General features: G+C 40.1%; 1 protein-coding gene across 4 annotated transcripts in view; it reads left to right on the top strand.

The window, feature by feature from the left end:
* Positions 1–5,033: 5,033 nt before the first annotated feature.
* znf608 (zinc finger protein 608) overlaps positions 5,034–22,922 on the top strand; it is a 96,159-nt gene continuing 78,270 nt past the window's right edge. Inside the window, exon 1 of one of the 4 annotated variants that reach the window (XM_085986581.1) lies at positions 5,034–5,158. In XM_085986581.1, the coding sequence (XP_085842707.1) occupies positions 5,108–5,158 (51 nt within the window). In that variant the 5' untranslated portion in view covers positions 5,034–5,107. Of the gene's footprint in view, positions 5,159–6,764; positions 8,246–22,922 lie in introns of those variants that run through there. The other 3 variants (XM_085986563.1, XM_085986570.1, XM_085986554.1) reach the window with 3 other exon arrangements.

Below are 22,922 nucleotides of genomic sequence, written 5' to 3'. Positions count from 1 at the left end.
TGCTGAGTATCTCCAGCAGCAAGGGTCCTGTGGGACTAGAGTTTGGTCACTCTCTGCTTGATTTCTAGTGGGCAGCCCTACAATACAAACTAGTCACAATTCAGGACAAATTGACATTAAATGCCAGGAGAAATCATAAAAAGTGATTGCTAAAAATTCACAAGGGTAAAGCAGAGGATGATTTTCTATGATTGGGTCAAAGCATTATTGGGGCAGAGTAAAGTTAGCTTTATTCTGCATTTGGTTGCATAAGAGTATAACTGGACATGTTGACTGCTGATACTGAGAAGGAAAAAACAGAAACGGAAAGAAAAAATATCTAGTTTATTGCACCATGTGGTGTGTCACTGGGTTCAGGCAGCACTTGCGGGCAATATGCATTTACAATCTAATATGTGGTTGGAGTTGTACTGCAGGGAAGAGACGTGGGATTCAAATAGCATTTACACTGGCTTGCTTCAAATCAAACTGCTTCAGAGCCTGTAAATGTAGCTTTGGGATGTGAAAGATCTTCCTCAAAACTGAAATTTGAGTAAGCCTATTGCCACTTTTTCCAGAATCCACTGTGGTCCAAGAAAGATAGGAATGCAAAATAAAATATTAATTTTGAACTGAATTTTAAAAATACACTAATGTTTAAAATACAACAGAAAATGTATTGAAAACAAAGATGACAAAAACCTCAAAGGAAAGTATTATGTTCTTCATATTTTCTAAATAATTACACTATTATAGAATGTCATTTAAAATTAATAGGCAAAGCAGTAATACATAAAAATAAGACAAGTTATATATTTTTTATTTATAGGTTTACAAGTCAGTAATGTGTAATAAAAATATTTCTGGTAACATCAGTCAACAGCTGTTTATGAGAACTGAATGGAATTTTTGTTTCAATTACATTGAACCAATTGACAAAGTGGCAAAGGAATTAATTGTTTCCCAAGGTGCGCTCAATGTGAGTGTCGCTGGGGACACCAGATTACTGAGTCACCCCTCTGGTGCACAAATCTGGTTGTTGAACGTGGTCCAGTCCATTAACTTGGAATTTCAACTGCTGTAAAATATGCAATACAGTATTTGAGTATGAATCAGGAAAAAAAGATATTTGGGCCCGAAGCCATTTTATGTTGTCTTGGACACTTTGGTTCATAGGCTAAAGCCCCAGAGCAATTTTGCTGGTACAATGAATTCATGGGGGTGGAGAGCCAGGATCTCAAGGTTTGTTTCTGGCAGGTGTTGTGGAGCTCACTCAAACCCAGAAGACAGGCAAATGGGAGTCGATAATGTGATACTTTACAGGGGAGATTAGAAACTAAATTCTTTACACAGAGGGTGGTTAGAATGTGGAATTGTCTGGCACAAATTATTGTTGAAAGGGTATTCATAAATTAAGGGAAATAGCTGATTGAGAAAGAAATTAATATTAAAGGATGTGGGGATTGAGCAAATGAAAATTGAGAGTATAGTAGGTGACTCATCTGGAGTAAAATCCAAGTGTGGATTTGATGGATGGGATGGCATGTTTTTGTACTATAACATTCTATGATTCTATAACTCTTCATAATATGATTGCAGTATATGTTTACATCATATTTCATATATGCGTGTGTGTACACACATGCAGCTACAGAAGTAAAACCACAGAAACGTTTGTGGCATATAAATTATCCCGTGAAGACATAAATTAAAGGACAAATAAGAAACTACTATCTTTCAAGAATCAATACCATTAACAATGATTTATGTTCACCCGCATGCGAACAGTTAAACAAACAAAAAAAATCGCGGCCATATCTTTCTGGTACTTTGTTGCATAAAACTATGATGTTAAAAGCTACATGTATAGACGTAATATTTGAAAATGATTGTAATGAGTGATCGGCAAATCTCAGTGTATCTATTGGTCTACGTAAACTGCATCTATTTTTATTTTGGGTGGGGAGAAAACTAAACTGTGCTGATAAGAATGTTTTACAAATTCTGGTTTATTCTTTTATTTTTGTATTACAAAGCAGGTCAACAAAGGGATCTGTGCCTAATTAAACTGTGAGCCTAAGCCTTTCCCTCACATCATTATTGTCTGTGTTTATAATCTGATAGAGAAAAAAACAGATTTACGACGTATGATAACGTGCCTCATCAGCATGCTCTCCTTTGACCAGCTCTTTATTTTTAATAAATCAATCACGATGTGCACCATAGATTGCAATTCATTGGCTAGACAAATATTAAACTTTATTTTTTATCATTTTAATGGGTGAAACCTTCAGACATTCCCTCTTGAAAGCAAGATACTTACATGAATCAGTACAAATAAGAATAATTTATTAACAGAAAACTCCAATGGCTCAATGTTAAACATATTTGAATGTGGTTTTCCGGACGCTGGTGAGGTTATTGTGAGAGCTTTGCCTGGTCCCCATCCCCCACTCGGTCGCCTTTTGCAGCAGTAACGCTCAGTGGAAGGATGAGGAAATGATCGCTGCTCAATGCACTGCCAGGGGCTCAAAATAAAACACGCTCAACATGTCCAAACAGAAACATTGTTATCAACCACACACACACAACGAAAAGAAGCTATTACGAAACAACGGCGACGACCTCTGCAGAATGTGTTTAGAGTACAATGTGAGTGAAGCATGTAGGCTGCGCTTCGGCGAAAGACGAGCTGGCGATCGGCGATCGCTGCGAATGCGAGATCATATTTTAGTGCAAGTCCACCCTCCGCACACTCTGCCCCCAAACTTAGATATTATATATATATATATAGAGGGAACATTGATTGTTGTGCATTCGGATTGAGCAGGCCCTTCTTGCATGGTCTGTACTCGAGCAAACGTTTGCTCTGCAAATATTGTCTCTGATGTGTTATCTAACAAATCGGGTGGGGGAGGGAGCACGAAGGGCAAGGGCAAATAGCGAAGAGGAAAAAAACCACACAGACCGTCGTCAGATAAACACCATACAACATACAGTTCACTTGCCACATATGCACGCACATACCACACCGCAGACAGATTACATACTGCAGAGACACACACAACACACACAACACAGGCTGCGTTCACCAGGCACACATATAACACATGACTCTGCTGATTAAACCTGAGAGTAGCCGAGACATACAAACCAGAATAATTCCAGATTTGATTTCCAGCTGCACTGGGTTGGTGGATTTCAGCCAGATTGTCCTTTGTGCCATTGAAGAATAGGCACTTAGGCGAAGTACCGAAAGGCGACAGGCATGTGCCCATTGGTAGAAAAAAAACACATAGAAATATGAGAAACGCATTTGCATGTATCAATACACAACAGACACACATGTACAAACGCACATGCACCACATAGAAATGCAAACGCATCCAAGTCACATCGTAAAGAAACAAACATGCATAAACCATACAAGTCACCCACCACACAGAGAAACGCCAGACACATATACTCCACTCAAATCATAAACCACACAGAGACAGAGACGCACCAAGACACCATTATACACATACATAAATAAAATGCATATACATAACAGGGCACAGATATGATAAACGATGCATGCACAAAAATAAACACCACAGCTAATACATCATTCAGAGACATAACAGACACACAGCCATTCTCTGTACATATACACAAGGGACACGTGCAGTAAAATCCACAAATGTAAACAGACATACTCGCCATAAATACGTGGACACATTATAAATACTGGCACACAAAAATAAATATTGACAGAAATGAGATTTACAAAGAGACACAGCAAACTTTATTTTAAGGAGTGCAGCAAATTGTTTCTAACACCTTTTCTTAGCACTGCTGAATATCTAACTCACCTGGCCTGAGGTAATGAAACAAGAGAAACAAGCCGTGTACCTTTAACATGGTAATGCTTTTAACCTCTGTTTTGAATTCAATGTCAGTCACTCTGCTCTCCAAGGACTGGTTAAAGGGACACAGATCAAGGATACCTTCCCCCTTTACTTTGGTGTTTGGGTGCACATAATTCTTGCATTTTTCCAACTTTTGAACAATTAAAATATATCGGAAGCAGTAAAAATTCTTACATTTTTAATTTAGGGACAACACATAACGCCATAGAGGGAAATGATTCCACTACAAAGTAAAGTTAATGTTTCCAGCTGTCATGCATTCAAAATGTTCTGGATAAAGAAGTCATTTCAAAATGTGTTTAGTTATGTATAAGGAATGGTGATCCTATTTCCGATTGTTCAGCGTTTAAGAGTATAATATTCAGGTAAAATTGTGTGAGGTATTGTTTTGGTTGAAGTGTTAAAACAAAAGATTGTTAATCTAAATATTGTTTGCAATCTGAATTTTCTGGATGAATAGGAAAGTAATTCAAAATGTTCTGGATGAAGAACAGATTGCTTTAACTTTAAATAGGCGTGATATAAATGATCTGGATGGAGGATATATTTTACTGTAAATCCAAATCCCATGACCTAAGCGTTCTGGATGAAGGGTGAAGTAAATCTAAATATGCGCGCTCTGCAGTAGTGTTCTGGATGAAGGAGAAAGTCATTGTAACCATTTGTTTTATGTTCTGGGTGCTGCGAGCTAAATACTTGGAACTGGTGCAGCTGGGTGCTTGGTTCAGGCTGTGCTGGCTGGCGAGGATTGTGTCGAGAGAAGGGTGAAAGTAGCTGATTTTGTTGGCTATGCTAGCTAAACGCTCTACTGTTGGGAGTTGAATGCTCTAGTGCTGGCTCTGCTGGAAGCTCCTTTCACACACAGGGACTGACTTGACTCTTGCGCTGGAAGCTCAGCTCCTCTCGCACACACAGATGGGAAAGCGCGCAGCCAATGGTTGGGCTGAGTTTCATAAAAGCTGCGCTCTGAGTGGCTGCGGGGCGAATGGCTGGGAAACAAAGGAGCGGAGCCGGGTCTGGAGCAGAGAGAGAGAGAGAGAGTGCAATCTGCACCCAACACACACACACTGTGAGGACAAGCCAATGCACCCAGCAAAACACACCGAGACACACACACACAGAATATATTAGCCAATGCACCCAGCAAAACACACCGACACATAGGCAGAGGGGAAAGGACAGGCACTAGTGCAAGATTTGATTTAAAACAAACAAAAATGCATTTCATATCACACGAAGACCAGGGCAAAACCGAGCCAGTACTGATCGTAAGTATATTGTACAATAATCTGAGTGTAAAGTTTTATCAATCACACCAGGGATCGCATTTTTGGCAAGAGAAGTGAGCGGTTTTCAAAGTTCTTTTTTTTATTTTACCCCCAATCCCGAGTTTTGGATAAAATCGGGCTATAATTGAATATTATATAGTTTTGATTCACTTTGCTGATTTAAAAGTTGTATCCGGTGCCGTTTCATTATTTATTTTACTTCCACGATTTTTAAAAGAGGAAACAAATACAACATGCTTCTATTTTGGCTATTAGTCCCTCGTGACACTTATCGTGCTAACTTGAGCTTGTAAATAGCTACAAATTTTGCTGAAGTTGACTTTAATAAGCAGTTACGACTGTCGATCACGAATGCTGCCCCCCCTCCCCTGCTTTTATTGCTGATATGAAAAGAACATGCAGCGTGTTCTAAATATCTGGTTTAATCTAACCCAGACGATAACAGCCCCTAAGAGGTTCCCCCTCCCCCGATTCTAAATTGCAGTCTTCAAGTTTTACCCTATTTTTTTCTAAAGCAAGATCAGTTTTCTGATACGCCTGTCACCGATTTTTGTTCTCACGTCAAGCTACAGGGAATCTTGGATTCACGTGATTGAAGCTCGAACTGTAACAAAATAGCTGCTTTTAGATGGTTGGTTGTTGCAACCTCCCCCTTCAAATCCATCAACAATTCATTACAGCTTTTAGCTCTAAACGCCAGCTAATTAAACTGTGTAGCTCCTAATCCGAGCACAAGATGACAGAAAATGGTAAGCAGACAATCGTCAACGTTTGCAACAAACCGGTCCTAGTTGTACAAGATATCTTCTTTTTCTTCCCTTCCTCCTCCCCCCTTTTCCCCTCTGTCCTTGTTTTGTTGTATTTGAAACTGTCGATTATGAAATTACCACATGATTGACTGGCGTCGTTTCCCCGCTTAATTTGTGTGTTTGACACTGTTTTGAGAGACGATGGTGCCACGTCCGGACAAAATGTGTAATCCAGTCCAGGTTTCTGCTATTTTTTCCCTTCACTAATTTATCTCAGGGTTAGCACATTCTGTCTTGTTTCAACCAGACGCCAGTAGTTTTTTCTTTCTGTTTTTTCCTCTCTCTATGGCATAATTATTTACTGATCATGATGTTTCCAAAAGTGTACGGTTAAGGCGGAATGTTAAGTTTGAAAACTTTGTATGATTTTATTTTTGGACCCGTGTACAGTTCTTTTAATTAAATATATATTCCCATGCATTTTTTTTTGTTGTTGGTCGGGACGCGTGTGTGGACTTAAAAATATTTGTCGTTTGCTGGGAAAAGGGAAAGAATCCGATCTGTGTGCCAGGAGAAAGAGGAGGAGGGGATAGAAGTGAAACATTTACTTGGCGATGAGGTTCAGAATGTTTCTTCCATTTCGGATTACATTTATATTAGCGCAAGTTGTGCAGGGTGCATGATGTATGGAGAAATGTTGCAGATTTTTTTGGGGGGGGTCGTAATGCGGGGGAAGAGATGTTTAAATGAATGATTTAAAGGTAAGAGTTGCAGCTACCCATGATGCATGCTTTTCAGACTTTGAATGGTTACACTGATCTTTGTCAAACAACCTCATTTGCGGTCACTGAGGCCACCTTGGTGCAGAGCTCATGGAGCGCGAACGAGTGGTGATTCATTTCCAGCAATTTTTAAACGCGTCTCTTTTGCACTATGATAACTTTTTCATATGTTAATGTTTCTCAAAGAAAATTTCAAGTCCGAGTTTTTTTGTTGTCGTCTATCATTTGGGTCGGTGTGAAATTACAAAGGTCAACAATGAAAAGGGCGACTCTAAAGACCTATTTTTAAAACCATGTAATCGGATTTTTATTTTTAATATTGGAAAGTTCAAATCAGATCTACATGCAAAAAGGAAAAAAAAGAAGAAAAATGTTGGTGTTACCCAACAACCGATTTATTAGTTTTATCTTTTTACAGGAAGTAATTTATTCGTGTGTGTGGATCGTGTGACTCGAAAATAAGGGCAATATATAAATATAAAAATATAAAATAAACATATGAGAGGGGTGAAACACGTGTCGGAGAAGCGAATGTCCTCCCAGACCCAAAGCAGTGAAGTTCATCCAATTTTTATCCAAGAGATCACATCTTCAGGATGTCAGTGAACAGTTCCATTGCTACTAGTAAAGGTGTTGATTCAAACGCGGTTGATACTTACGACAGTGGCGATGACTGGGAAATTGGAGTGGGGAATCTGATCATCGATTTGGACGCCGATTTGGAGAAAGACAGGCAGAAATTGGAGATGAATAGTTCGAGCAACACCACCAGTAATAACACCATTGCAACCAGCACCACCAAGGACTGCGGGGGTTTGGCTCCAAGTGGTGCTAATGTAGCAGCAGCAGCCCTTTCTGATAGCCTCAAATTCACCTCCTCTTCCGTCCAGCCTCCCCAAGGTAATTCCCACAAGGAGACTGGCAAATCCAAAGTGAAAAGAAGCAAAACTTCCAAGGATGCTAATAAATCTCTCTCCTCTGCCTCACTGTATGGGATTCCTGAAATTAGCAGTGCTGGCAAGAGGCAGGAAGTTCAAGGGCGCCCTGGAGAGGTTTCTGGCATGAATTCAGCCCTGGGTCAAACAGTTAGCAGCAGCAGCAGCGGCAGCAACAACAGTAGTTGCAATAATAACAATAATATTAATAATAACAACACGATTGGTAATTGCACTAAAAGCAAAGAGGAGAAGCCGGGCAAGAGCTCGGGCAGGGGAGGCTCGAAGCGGGATAAAGAGGCTGCCAGATCCCGCAAGGATAGTAATAAGCACGATGTGGGGGTGCACCCGGGCCAGCCCCCGATGTCGGCACCGGGCAGTTGCCCCGTGACAGCCGCCGCTCATCTCTTTAACTTCGGCCCCAAGGGCGGCAGCAGCTCCTTCCACTGCGGCGGAGGCGCCGGGGAGCCCGCGTCCCGCATCCAGGACATTAAAAGTGCTCTGGAGTCAGGAATATTAAGCAACCCTATTGTGAAGAAAGAGGACGAAGAACATGACGAGGACAGTGCCCGACCCGTCAAGAAATTGAAAACCGAAAAGGTAACTCGTTTTTTGTTTGTTGTTGTTGGTTTCTTTGGGGGGGGGGGGGGATGTTTATTTCATGCATACTTGTGATGAAGTGAATGATGCATTGAGGTGAGTAATGCAAGAGCAATGATAGTGCCTGGCTTTGAGTGCCTTTTACATATCAGGGCAATATTTTTTTTGCCTTAATTTGAACACACCTCAATTATAACCTGGAGTTGACGGTAATACAAGGGTTTGTGGTCGTTCAGCTTAACTGTTGACAACTGTCACTAACAACGCGCGAATTATAATCATTCATTTCTGCAAATACTATATATGATATGACGTTAGAGTGCTCGAATAAGAGAAAACTCAACATTTTCGCTTATTTTTGTTAAGTAACAGGCTGGTGTTATGATCATACACACACACAATGGAATAAAAACCCGCAGCTGGAGAGAAATGAGGTTATTGTAATCACTACTGTTTACCTAAAGGGTGGGGGAGGTGCTTTGTAATCAAATACGACACTAAACGCCTTCATAAAAGCTGCACTAGCCTTGCCTTTTAGGAATGCAGCGATGGGCGATATGGTGCCTGGTATTTTATTAGCATCAGTACGGGCACGATGATCTCTATTTTGTAGATCCAGTGTGAAAGGGAAGTTTGCCCTTGCCTTCCATTGTTAGTGTGCAACCAGCCTTCTGGTATGTTGGTAATTATCCAAAGACTATGGAGTTTCTCAGGAGGCTCTGACCCATTGTTGGATAATTATGGGGGTCAGAGGAATTGTGCCATTTTAAGAAGCTTGCCGATTATTGTGGGTGCTAGTTTGTGAAATAATGTCCTCACCATTCCTAAAAAAAATCCTACAAGTTAATGAGAATCACAGAATGTTTAGATCAATGCTCAGTGTTTAAAACTGCTTTGTGTTGATGTGCACAGTGAAGGTTTTGTGCTCTACATCGTTTTAGGTGAAGAAAACTTGAATAAAATTAGTCCTTCCAGAGTAATTACTTCCTTTTAATACAGTTTGTCGAGCACCTTGTGATCCAATTTTCAACCTTTCCCTTCCCATTCAACTCAATAAATTGATTCCTTGCGATGGAAGTGGTCAGTTGAGTTGGAGAGGATTTTGTTCCAGTGCATAATAGAGTAAAGTGAATTCCCAGCTTGTTGAGGTGGTGACCTTTGCATTTCTGCTGATACTATTGTTGGAAACTTTAGACAGCAGCAAGATTGGTTGGCTTGGAAGACGGTATTTTATTTGATTAATTTTATTGCCGGGGAAACAGTTTCAAGGAGACATTGAGATGTTAATAAAGATTTAAACAGTAAGGTGCAGAGGCTAATGTTCCATAGTCTATTAGTCATGAGAAGGGTATCTAAACAGATTTGGAATGAAGAGGAGATTGGCAAACTGTTTGACATGCTTGACAACTCCCCAATCAAATCGTTTTACCTTGGTCTCCAGCAGACTGCAAATTGGGAGCCGTTTTAATCTGCTTTAAATATCAAGATAACTTGCTCTAATCTGTTCTTCACAATGGCTGTGGTTAAAGTTTCAAGACCATTTGATTGGATTCGCTGGCTGTGCGGAATGCAGAAGGCATTGCTCCCTGCACCCCGAGCTTTTTTAATCTTTTAACCAAATGTTCAGATTCAACAGTTTTGTTTAGCAGGCAATCTGTACGTTTTCAAATCCTAGAGGCAGGTGTCATGGCAACAGAGATTAGAGTGGTGTGGTTTCACTACTCCTATTTCTTCCTTATTTATACCTCAAATAGTCTCCTGGGGAAACTGTTTTAATGTGTCTATTCCTCAAAACCATCAAGAATGTGTGTGTACAAAAACAGTGCCTGCTGATATTCAGTCAGTGAGTCATACAGAAAAATGTCCAGTATGGTACTGCTGCTTGCTTGTCTTGATTCTTCCCAGATATAATTGACAAGCAGACTCTAATCATTCTAGCACAGCCTGTTTTCCTGTTGACTGCACCAGAGATCATTCAGATTTAAACCTTCAGCATACACAGTATATGGTTTGAAGGAAATGAAATGGTACCTGATATGGAACCCATAGTATTAATGTATACACTTATGTTTTGTACTTGTTATTTATTTGAAAGGTGAAGGCACTTTTTGTTAAACCATGTTGTAACAAGCTGTGAAATATTTATACAGTTGTCTGGTTTAAATGAGGTTGAAGACAAATGTGTCCAACTGTACTTGTTTGAGTAGCAGGTTGCTAAAGGTACAAGGTAAATCCTCAAGAGTTGTAGTCATTGTTTAATCTCTGCAGTGTGTTTGCAGGTCTATTCTTGGCCTGTTTATTCTATTCGTTTGCTGCAGTTAGTCATGTAAAACATGATAAATTGGAGCCTATTAAAACTAATTATTTTTGTGACTCTGTTTCTGCCTGTCTTTTATGCAGAAAACCACAAGTATGTTGTAAAACCTGCCACTCCCTACATGTATGGCTCAAGTAAAAAACAGCCTATAATTTGAGTTGTTTGTGCTATTTCTATGTAGCCCATTTTTGTGGTTTAGCTGTTACTAACATGTCTGACTTAAGTAGACTTGGCAAGACCAATAACCACTCCTAGAAGTTTGCAAGATCCTTCCAATATAGGATTACCTAATAAAGACTTGTCAACACCCAGTCCTTCACCAGTATCAAATAAGATTTTACAATTTTGTTTATCCAGTTAATGGAATAGAATTATACATTTGATTGGCTCAAAGTAGGACATTAATGATGTGAGCAATCACCAACTGGATTAATTGATTTAATTGATAAAGTACAGTACTGGAATATAGAGCACAACCGGAAAGCTAATCCAGTATTTTATACTCCACGCTATAGTTTTCTAACTGGGAACGAGAGTTGACTGTAGAAAACATGCTGCTAGTGCAGGCTTGAGAGTCCTCATAAGGCCTGTTAATATCTCAGGGAGGAATTTGTCACCTCTTGAAAGTGATGCAGTGATACATTTCACAGCTGAGAATTGCATCCACAAATGACTTGACGTACCATTAGTGCTAGCAACTACTTTCTGTCACATTAGGCCAATAAATAGAAAGGAATGGTATTGAAAATAAGTTGCAGCCAGGAACACATTTTCTACTGGGTCTTTGTGCTTGTTTTTGTTCCTGCTGATTAGTTGAATGGAAACATATATATACCTTCCTGTTCTTTGTATGCTGCTCTTATTTGTCTGTTACAGTCTGTAGCAAAAGACTGTAAATGGTAAGCAGTCATTAATGAAGAAAACAAAGGGCAGATTTGTTTGAATGTGAGTGGTTTAAAAAGCTGACTCAAAACTCTGCAAGAAGAGATTTGGCTGGTGAATGGTACCACAAACTAGCACGAGTCCCTGTAGAACAAAAAACTCTTCAGTCTACTTAATGCTTTGTAACTTTGAATGGTGTGACCAGAACTCTTTCAGAGTGGGTGAATGAGCTGGTGCCCTTTGACTGTTGAGAACTTTCTGGACGAACTTGTAGTGACCTCCCAAGATCTGTGAGACCAGAGTTGCTATTGAATTTTTCCTGCTAATGAGCTGGATTTCTAATTTCATTCGCAAGACTGTATGCTTCTAAAGGCCACTAAAATTCTTTTAAAAAATCATATTAATGGACATAGCTTCAAAAGGACATCAGACTAAAACAAGTTATTATCAAACTTTATTGTAAAACTCTATTTTATGAGTTTAATATTTGTGCCTTAATATTTATTTCCCTACATTACAACAGTGACTACACTTCAAAAGTACTTAATTGGTTGTGACGCGCTTTGGGATCTCCTGAGGTCATTAAAGACTCTATACAAATGGAAGTTCTTTCATTAATCAAAATTGTAGCTGTAAGTTTTTAGTAACAAATTTAAAAGGACGGTTAGGAGAAAGCAAATCACATGAGTCTCCTAGGAGATGAAATATATGTGTGTTCTTTAAATACTATAGACTTTCTGAGGTATTAGAATAGATCCATCCAAGTATTATGAATATGGAATCTGAAATGTGCCTTTGGCCTTGAAAAAGGAGTTCCTTGTATAAAGTTGAAATAAGAACAGGGAGGATTAATCTGAAAGCTAGCCAGCACTTAGCAGATTGCTTTGATGTGTGTGTGTTCTGAACGGGCCTCCTCACTGAGTTCTAGGTACCAAAGTACACATGACAGCAATTAAAGATACAGAAGTCGTTGAGCTTCTTGCAGAGGATTGTTGATGGGGATGTTGCACAGCACAAACCTCTTTTCCCAGTGATAAGCTTTCATTTATATAATCAAGATCTGAAGTGCTGTTCAGTCATTTTGAAAATTATTCTCAGATTTGTTAAAATATAGGAACAGGAGTAGGCCATTTAGCCCCCCGAGCCTGTTCTACCATTCAATTACATCATGGCCGATCTGTACCTCAACTCTATAATTCCATTTCCATTTACACACCTTTATTCCACATCCCTTGATAGACTTACCCAAAAAAATCCTATCGATCTTTGTCATGAAAATTTAAATTAACCAGAAAAAACGACTAAAATTAAACTCAAAAACAAAAAGCAACAAAACTGCAGATGTTGAAAATCTTAAACAAAAACAGAAACAATGCTGGAAACACTTAGCATCTGTGGAGAGAACAGACAAATGAATGTTTCTGGTTCGGACGGACCCTTCATCAGAACGCTGACTGGTCTGTTTTCTCCACCAATGCTGACTGATCTGCTGACTGTTTCCTGCATTTTCTATTCCTGTTTAAAATTAAATTCTATTGACTGTTAAAGTGTTTAGGGCTGGTGCTTTATGTGGTTACCTGAGTCATCTACAATAATCAACATTCATTAGGAGAAACTTGCTTCTGCTTGGTGTGTGCGCAAATAGTATTCAATTCAGTGTCTCCACGCCCCCTTCCCCCAAAGAAATGAGTTTTTGGGCTGCAGACTCTGAGCAATGGATAGCAATCACTGTTCTTTGTTCGAGGTCTTTTTATTGAGGCTAATGACTGGTCTTGTGCCTCTCCGAGATAAATGACATTATCTCTGAGTGGGCTGACAGGAAACAGACATGTTAATAGTGAAGCTGCAGGGAGGATCTTCCCTGTTCCTTGCAAAAGAAAAGGCAGGACTTCTAGTTGTGATCATTAACGCATAATACATTCCTGCTTTTCCCATGTGGGTCAAGATAATTAGAAGCATAATGGTGTGTTTTCATATGGATGTCAAACCACAGCAATTACACTCTTAATTCCAATTTATCATAGATCATTTTAGGAAAGATTAGTAAGCCACATTTTCCTGTGGTAGGCTGGACCACTTTGAAAAAGAGATTGCAGGTCAGTTAGTCATCCACACCCTTGTGTGTTTTTCAAAAAGCAAAAATAATTCTGTTAAGGAACTTCAGATGACACCCACTCTCAGTACAATGACTACAGTTTACGCCCATTAGAAATATTTGATCTGGGAAGATTTGGAGTTTCCTGTTTTTTTAAAGAATGTTTTTGTTTAATGGTTTTCACTAGTAACCAACATTTATGGACTTATTTGTATAAACAATAGGGAATGATTAGAGTTTCAAATTTGATCTTTTTTCCATATTGTATGTTTTCACTATCAGTGGAATCTGTTACTTGTAAGTCGCAGAAATGACCCTGATGGAAGAAATTGCAAAGTTTTAGTTGAACACAGGATCCAAAATGAAGTAACATGGAAGTGAGATAGGAAATCCATCTGTGTAATCAAATCTTGCAGCCAGCTAAGCATAAAGCTCGTCCTTGAGCTCAGACAAAGCCTGTCAAACACAAGCTCTCCAATCCCTATAGAAAGCCAAAGGCTGAGAGTATCTGTCTGTACAGAGTTCGACTCCATAAGTAAAATAAAAGCTGTCAAGTTTTCAAGTACAAGGATAGTAATCTGTTAAAATGTCAAAGCCAACTGTTCACTATCATTTAACTGTATTAAGTTAACATAATACATGATTTATGGTATTTCAGTTTGCCAAATGGACAAGTTCTGTGTTTCCTAAAAGCATGATGGAATTACTTGAGGTCTTTAGAAATGTATGCTGTGGTAGGTTGTACATTTTCTTTCTTTTTTTTAAAATCAGGCTTTCTTCCACACTGAGACTTTGTGTGGGGAATGAAAACACTAGAATGAAGCACTGTGCGTGTGTGCTTTTGACCAGCTGAAACGCACAAATCCTATTTTTAAAGGAAACTCAATTTAAGCATTGTGAAAAATGTTCTCAAAAAGCGTATTCAGCAGGTTAAATAGATGCTTGAACCAGCATTTTAATTCAGCAGCTTGGAACATTAACTGGGGCGAGATCTTCAAATTGGATAACCTTTGTTAGTGAAGAACAGAAGATCAGGCCAAGCGATAATTTGCCACTAAAGGGTATTAAAGGAGAAGGACAGCAGTAATACCAAAGGCTGCTTTGTGTCTGTGATGGTTTTTAGTACAGTGTGTCTGTTGCTTTTTTCCCTTTAATCCAAACTAAATGGTCTTGGCAAGTTGAACAAAGCCTTTGCATTTGAATGAAGGGTTGTAAAACTATTCAGACATTAATGCATGGATTAAACGTGGATTGGCTGACAATAGGGCTGTTTGTATCATTTTTTGAGAGCTGAAAGCAAATTCGTGAGGGGAGGGGTGATGCATTTCTCTGGGGTCACATGTCAGAATTGCTGTTTCATTTGTAGGTTTAGCGGGAGATGTGAATTGTATCTGTTTCAGGTTTTGGCTAAATTGTTCAATTTTTCTAGCACTGGACAATTTTTAAATGTTGATTTAGAAATGGAACCTTTATGTTCACTGTGGAAAAGCTGAAATAAAAAACTAAAATGTATATAGAAACTATAAGTTAGTTACTGGAAAACAGACGATATAGCATACACTCTAGATAGGTATTTATTTTGCCATTGTTATACTGTAATGTGCAAATTAAAATGAGCTCTGATGCCTTTTAACTTTTTTTAAAAAGTTGCTTTGTTCAGTAAGGAACAGGATGCTTCGTGGCCCTTTGGTAACTGGAGAGTTTGAGACCATATTACCCCCTGTCTTCCTCCTGCCGTTTCAATGTCTGTTTATTCTGTGTTCATATGAGTGTATGCTGAACTTGAAGTATGTGCTCAGTGTTTGTTTGTATTTAACTTCCAAAAAGTATTTAATGTAAAAGAACAGATCTAGAATTCTATCATTGAATCTCTCTGTATTTCTACAATGGTTTATTCTTTATTAAATAGACTGGAAGCAATTAAACCCTTTTAAGTGAAACTACCTTTTTGGTTTAGGATAAGTTAATTTTGAACAAAAAATGTATACTGCCAGTGAGCAGGATGCTGCAAGATTCCTTTCTTGTCTGTGCATTGTGGTGTAAAGGAGGTGTTTGCTCAAAGAGAACAGGTTTGTCTTGTAAACATCTTGATAGCTGTATTTTATCTCATTTGAGTCCTCTAATTGAAGCAGATGTGCTTGTACTGGTTTAGCTTTATCAAGGGGTGTATTTCATTTTTTTCAACCTTCTCCTGAAGCTTTCACATATGGCACATTTAGCACTGAATATTGACTTAGTGGATTTGCATTGACAGGTGAAGCATTTCATCAAGTCCTTATTTAGGCCTCTGCTCTCAGTGTAAAGGTAGGGGGTGGGGGAAGTAATACACCACAGATGCAGTAGTTAAGTCTCTGTGCGTTGTACTGTATATTTCTTTAATTGTGGTAATTATTGCTTGTTACCACCCAGATACAACACCCAAACCTGACGGGACAACTCCGCAGCCTTCCAGTAATATGTCCCAGTACTACATCAGAACCCAAGCCCTGCTGGAATCTGTTTTCTCATTCTTTCACTGCGTTTCTAAAGAGATCATCCAGCTCTTTGTGTGCATTCTGCATCCTGCTGTTTGGCTAGTTGTCTGAATTTACATTTGGTGTCGAAATCCTAAACCAACCTTTCCCATGATGCTGTAGCAGATGCCAGACACTGGAGTATAAAGCAAACAGCTGTTTCCATTACACCATCGCTATATTATCCTACACAATCTGTTTCCTCTGTAAGAACCCTCTTTGCTGACATTAGCATTCTCTCCTGGCTCTGCTCTCTCTGTCTTTGTATCTTGGGGAATGCCAGTGTATTTTTAATCCTAACGGCAACTCTTTATTAGATTAATAGTCTTCATACTTCATTTTAAATAAACAAATCCAGCCTCCCCTTCTGACTTTGTATGTCGATTCCTTCTTTGTCCTGCACCCGTTGTTTTTGGACAACCTTGCCTTTGTACGGCAATGTCAGAAGTGCATAGAAAGGCCCATTCCTCTCTTCACACCCTTGATCTTTCACTATCCAATCTCCTGTTTTAAAATAATATATTACTAATGCACAAAGGGAGCTGTTCTACTTCCCAATGAATAAAGTAACTGCACACCATTATTTCACAAGAATAGTTGCAAAGACAGCGAAAGCCAGGAGAGAATTCTAATGTTAGCATGGAAGGCCTTTATAGAGGAAATTAATTCTTTAGGATAATATTCTGATGTATTCAGAAGGCCTGTATCCAGTTTTGTTTAAAAAAATACATTTATGCAAAGTGAGTAAATGCAGTAACAGAAATAATTGGTATCTTGTATTTCAGACTATTATGAAATAATGGTGTGCAGATACTTGTTTGACTGGGTCAGCTGTTTGAGTATCAATACTGTTGGGCAAACTTTGGTAAAATTAGTGCTTTTGTTTACTATTTGAAAATCAGCAGATGAGTATCTATGTAGCAGAGTTCTATCGATGTAGCCGAGTCCTAGTTTTCTTCCCAGACTAAAATGACCACCTTCTCCCTGCAACATTTTTGCTCCATTCCTAATTTTATAGAACTTAAACTTTAAAGAACAGCCTCCTAAACATTGCATCAACTCTTGTCAAAAATTGAAGGCACACTTAGTGTGTAGGTCAAAATATTGACTCTGGAAGTTCATGTACAGATTAACATAGCAATTATACAGTTTCAGTCGTAAAATGTTAGTTATTATATTTATAAGCCAGGGGAGCCCTATTTTGATAAAAATAAAAGATTTTGAAAAGCTAGTGATGTTCCAAAGATGAAATTGTGTTTTTAAAATTGGAGATTGGACAGTGAAAGATCACTTGGTTAAGTGGACGACATATTCCATTTTACTAAAAATACCCAAAGCAAAAGAAACCGAGTTATTATTAGTCTGTAATGGGAGAAGTCATGTGTGATTAGTGTAACATTTTTAATTCCAATCCCAGGGCGCTTAAATTGCCTCTGGCTCTTTAAAGCTGTCAGTTTTTTGCTTCCCAGTGCTATCTCCTTTACTGTCATTCGCTTTGCTGTTTACAGCTCCTGCAGAATGCATTCATAAAATATGAGTAGTGCAAACATTCAAGGGTCCAGGGCAGCATAATGCACAATGTACCTTGGGGTGGTGTTGCCTTGGATGGAGTTTAAGGGAAAAAGCATCTAGAGTAATCAAGTGTGGAGGTACTATGGGTTAAAATTGGGCATTGCCCATTTTTGGGGTGCTAATATTGGCCGGGCGCCCGGTGCTAATTATCGCTTCCGACTGCAAAATTCTCCTCTATCGCTCCTGGAGGTGATTTGAGCACTAAATCAGGCGCTACACACCTCTCTTAAGGCGCAAACGTTGGGGAGCGAGGCGCTATCTCAGAACGCTACCGAAGTTCAGGCGATGCCAGCTACCATGGAAGCCAGGCAGACTGGTGCCGTCCAGTTCTTAAAGGGGAGGGGCCATCTTGATGGCCAGCCACACCTTGCTCATTGCAGCCTTGAATCTCAGCCTGGAGAGACCTCAAAAGCAATTGTTTTGGAAGCACTAATGGATAGGCCCAGGGAAAGAGCTCAGCGCTTAGGAACCTCAGAAGTGGTGCTGAGGGCCAAAACCCTTTAAGACAGCGTTAAAACCAAAAATTTTGCCAACAAGAAAAGGCAGGAAGTGCCCGCCTTTAAATAGTGCGCCCCCAGCCCCTTCTCGACTTGAAAATGTCCCCCTCTACCTGTTGTTCCTCGTGACAGGCGCTAAGGCAGGGGGCGTGACTCAATATCCAGCCCGGGGCGTTACACGCTCGCCTGACGTCATGATCTGTGGGCGCAGAAGATTGTGGCGGTAGTGTTTAGCGTCGCCGCAAAACGACTGGTCAATTTTGCGAACGGCACTAAAATCGCCGCGCTTGGGCAATAAGTTCCTAGCGCCCCGGGAGGCTCTAACCAACCAAATTTTCCCCCCCTATATCTTGCCCCGAGAAATGTGATGCACAAGATAACCATAATACTGCAGTTTATTTTTCTTTCAGGGATAGTATAATGCTTGCAGCAATAAGAGATTGACCATATTGATTCATTGCGCTGTGTATTAGTTTGGGGGGCGGTGATGTAGAGGAACAGAGATTTTGGAGGAAGTTGTGCTGAAGGAGGTTACAGAAATAGGGAGGGGCAAGGCAATGGCGGGATTGAAACACAAGAATGATCATTTTTAATTTGAGGCTTTGAGGAAGCCAGTGTAGGTTAGCAAAGACAGGGATTTTTGGGTGAGTAGGACTTAGATACAAGCAGCAGAGTTTTGGATTAGCTGACGTTTATGCAGGGTGGAGGATCAGGGGCCGGCTAAGAGAACATTGGAATAGTTGAGTCTGGAGGTTACAAAGATATTGATGCAGGTTTCAGTGACAGATGGGGTGTGGTAGGGGCAGAGGCAGGCGATATTATGCAGGTGGAAGTAGGCGTTCTTTGTGATGGAGAGGTTAAGGGTCGGAAGCTCAAATAGGATGCCAAGCTGATCCCATGTCTGCAGAAGATGTCATCAAGTGTCAGCATGTAGGTGAGGAGGGGGGGGTTGGTTTCAGGGAAGGATTCTTGACATACTTCCCAGGTGTTGGCAACAAACAAGAAAGACTTGCATTTATATAGCACCTTTCATGACTTCAGGATGTCCCAAAGCGCTTTACAGCCAATGAAGTACTTTTGAAGTGTAGTCACCGTTGTAATGTAGGAAACAGCAAGCTCCCACAAACAGCAATGTGATAATGACCAGATAATCTTTGTTATGTTGATTGAGGGATAAATATTGGCCAGGACACCAGGGATAGCTCCTCTGCTCTTCTTTGAAATAGTGCCATGGGATCTTTTACGACCACCTGAGGGGGCAGACGGGGCCTCGGTTTAACGTCTCATCCGAAAGACGGCACCTCCAACAGTGCAGCACTCCCTCAGTACTGCACTGTGGTGTCAGCCCAAATTTCTGTACTCAAGTCTCTGGAGTGGGACTTGAACCCACAACCTTCTGACTCAGAGGCAAGGGTGCTACCACTGAGCCATGGCTGACACAGCAGTCCAAGATAAACTTGTCATTTTGAAATTCAAAATAATTAAGACTGGATACTTACCAAAAAGTTTTGCTAAAAATATTATCCTAGTATTTTATATGTATGTATATATTTAAAGATTAAAATTCTCCTTAAAGTAAGCTGTGATACCAGGTTGTTACTTTGCTAAAATAATATCCGAGATTGAACTTGTAAAACCTGCTGTAGATAATGTACCTTACTCCTGCATATTAGTTAACTGATAGTCCAGAACATTTGTGCCGATAACCATATACAGATATTTAGAAAGCTGGGTTCCTCGGAATGTTATTCCTTCCGTCTATCTTTCTTGAGTTGATGTTTCTCAGAGGACTGGGAGCCTTGGTCAAAAAGATGGTCGGAGGGCAAAGGGTTAAGTAATCAACACAATTGCGGTCATTACCTTGTCAACTTGATTCTGATGATGCTGTTCTTATCACATTGTAGTCATATGAAGCTGAAATGCGCTTATTGCCCTTTTAACCACACTAAATAATAATAGAGGCTGTGAGCTTGCAGTTGGCTGGTAGCCAACAGAAGGAAAATATATGAATGGTTTAATTGTAGAGCATGTCATTTGTTTACAGAGAGAAGGTCCAATTTGTTAGCCAAATGTTGGTTGGAATGGGGGAGGTGGGGGTGGGGAGCAGGAGAAAGAATTAGATGCTGTTGGGCCGGAAATGAAATGGCAGTTTCTTATCTCTGTTAAGCTGCCTCTAGTCCGTGCCTCTTCTCCCCGCACCCCCCAGTCAAAACAGGAGGCAAACGCATTCTTAAAGGGGAAAGGCAATTCAGTGCTAAGCACAGTAAGTGCCTTCAGGAGAACAAAGAGGCGGGGGATGGGCAATGGCAGAGTACCTTTGCAGGCTGACAGAAACTTGACAAGGCAAGCTGCTTCCAGACCAGTTGTTAGCAGAGTGGGTTCACAGTGGACCGAGTTGGCGGGGGGGTGCGGGGGCATTGGGGGTGAGAGAAAAACGTTTTAGTAAATCAAAGTAAATCCTCAAGAGTTGTGATTTGAACTTTGCGAGTGGAAAAAAAAATCACACTATGTGCTGTAAATCTGCCATTGTTTCAGCATCCTAATTAATTAGTGACCCGTGTTAATGGGTAGCTAGGAGCTGAAGCGATTAATTTGCTGTTGCTTGACATTTTGTGAATTGCTGTTGGACCAGGCTGTGGTGTATTCTGTGTGATTATTTTGTTTTATCAGGTGGACAGTTCCTGAGATTGCCGATGATATGTGAGGTCACTAGAAATGAACTGTACATTCTGAAAACATATAGATGTGCATCAAAAGCTTAATTTTACAGTCACTTTGAATACTTTAGCCTTATATCTATGTAATTTCTTTTTATTTACCGATAGCAGGGGGTGGGGGTGGAATTCAAAGGCAGTACAGAAGCTGAACTGCAGTAATGCATTTCCTGCTAGGCATTGCTAACATCATTCCTTGCTGTAAGTTTTCTTCTGCGCTGTAGCGTCTGTGGAGGTTTGCATTTTGTAATTGGTTGCACTTCGCATACGCCACCATAAATCAGTGGCTTAATTACCATATGTAAGCATTAATTTGTATTGCAAATCATTGCTGAGCATTTTGCAGTAGTCAACTACTGCGGCACTGCTCTCTCTTTGGCGTTTTTACGGTTAATTGGAATGAAATTATTTTTTTTCCAGAGGAAAAGCCTATCATTGTTACACATTACTGTTGTTGATGCTGCAAATGAATGTGGTGTCTATCCAAGCTGGATTGCACAATTTCAATGCTACATGTGTAAACAATACTTCTTTTGATAGGCCCTTTTGTATTGTGTAGAATTTTTTTGTGGTTTTCCTGGTGCTGTTTTATGTTTTCACCAAGATGGTTGCCAATTCAGCAGAAATGACACCAAATTAAACTGGGCAGATGACACTTGATTGCAAGACCTGTTTCTACCATTAGATAAGGAGGGGGTGAATGGGCAATGGAGCCCTGCATTTTGTATTTAGAAACCGAAGCTTATCCATCCATACTTTTCTTGCTGACTTCATCAAAACACCTGGGCCCAGAAATTCCTGGGTCCAGAGAGGGCAGAAAGCCTGGTTTCCATTTGGGAGGAGGCCAGGAATATGGGGTGGAACCAGGCTATGATGGGATTCTGCCCCATTTGATGTGGCCCATTGAATTCTAGTGAGGGGAGCATGGACGGATCTTCCACCCACTCACAACATGTTAAGAAAGCACGTCTGGGAGTTTTCAGGCTTCCTCAAGAATTCTGCTTTTTACACCCTTGGTATGCCACAGCTGAGAGCTGCCGTGAGTCCCATTGAGGCCTTTAAAATGGCCCCATGCCTTTGCTAAAATAAGGTAATCGATCCCAGAGGAGATCGATTACGTTATTCTGAAGTGACGTTATTCTGAAGAGCAAAGAGGTTTCTTTTTCAGATTTTTTTTATTCAGCCCAGAGGGTCTAGGAGGCATCTCGCGCAGAGCAGCTGTGGCCACCTCACCTTCTGGTAGGAGTATCACGGCAAGACGCTCACTCTGGTTCTGCAAATGACCCCTCCCCCAGGGTGTGGATGGAGTCTCCAGCTTTGGGCTTGTGGCAATTGGGTTTTTCGCACCACCAAAGTTGCACTGGCAGAGTGGACCCCCAAGAATTGTGAGGCCTTGGTCTCCACCTCTGTAAAGTAAACCTGCCCACCCTAAATTTTAGATGGCCTAGAGAACTGTGCATTTTGTGCCGTTGCTGGTGCTATAAAGAACTTGACATCTCTGCTGTCATTTACAGAAGCAGCTCGGAGAACCTAATGTTTTGTGGCGCCTTTTTTAGTTTTGTTGGTATAGTCTATACAAAACTAAAAACCCATAAATTGGATTTTTTTTAAAAATTGAACTTTCGCTTGGTAAATCATGTCATTTGTATCTGAGCAAGCTTTCATTTCTGACATTTTAGTCAGTAATTGTACAATAACATGCAGTAGAATCAGTGAAGCTGCTTTAGTCAATTGAAAATGGCTCTTTAACTTTTTATAAACATTTATTCTCTCTTCCCAACCCCACCCTCCCCCCTTAATACCCAGTGAGTGGAGTAACACAGAATGGAGGCAAAGCTAACAAGCGTATGAAAAGTCACTTTATATATTTTTTGGTGAATGCAGATTTCCTCTGCTGCCTGCAGTAAAGGAACTAGAAAACCATAAAATGACCAGGAAGAGTGGGTTTGGTAGCTTTCCCAACCTTTGAAGCTGAAACAGGGTGGCAGAGTTTTCTGTAACTAAAATCCCATTATAGAAGTACGATTCAATTCTAAACAATACTAATCCTCCAGGAAACCCCCCCAAATACTGTATTAACTCAACAC

Source organism: Somniosus microcephalus, chromosome 1, assembly GCF_052327205.1.
Source record: "Somniosus microcephalus isolate GS21.2 chromosome 1, FLI_Smic_1.0, whole genome shotgun sequence".
Lineage (NCBI taxonomy): Eukaryota > Metazoa > Chordata > Chondrichthyes > Squaliformes > Somniosidae > Somniosus > Somniosus microcephalus.
The sequence above is the reverse complement of the archived record's forward strand: the minus strand, read 5'-3'. Positions and strand labels throughout refer to the sequence as shown.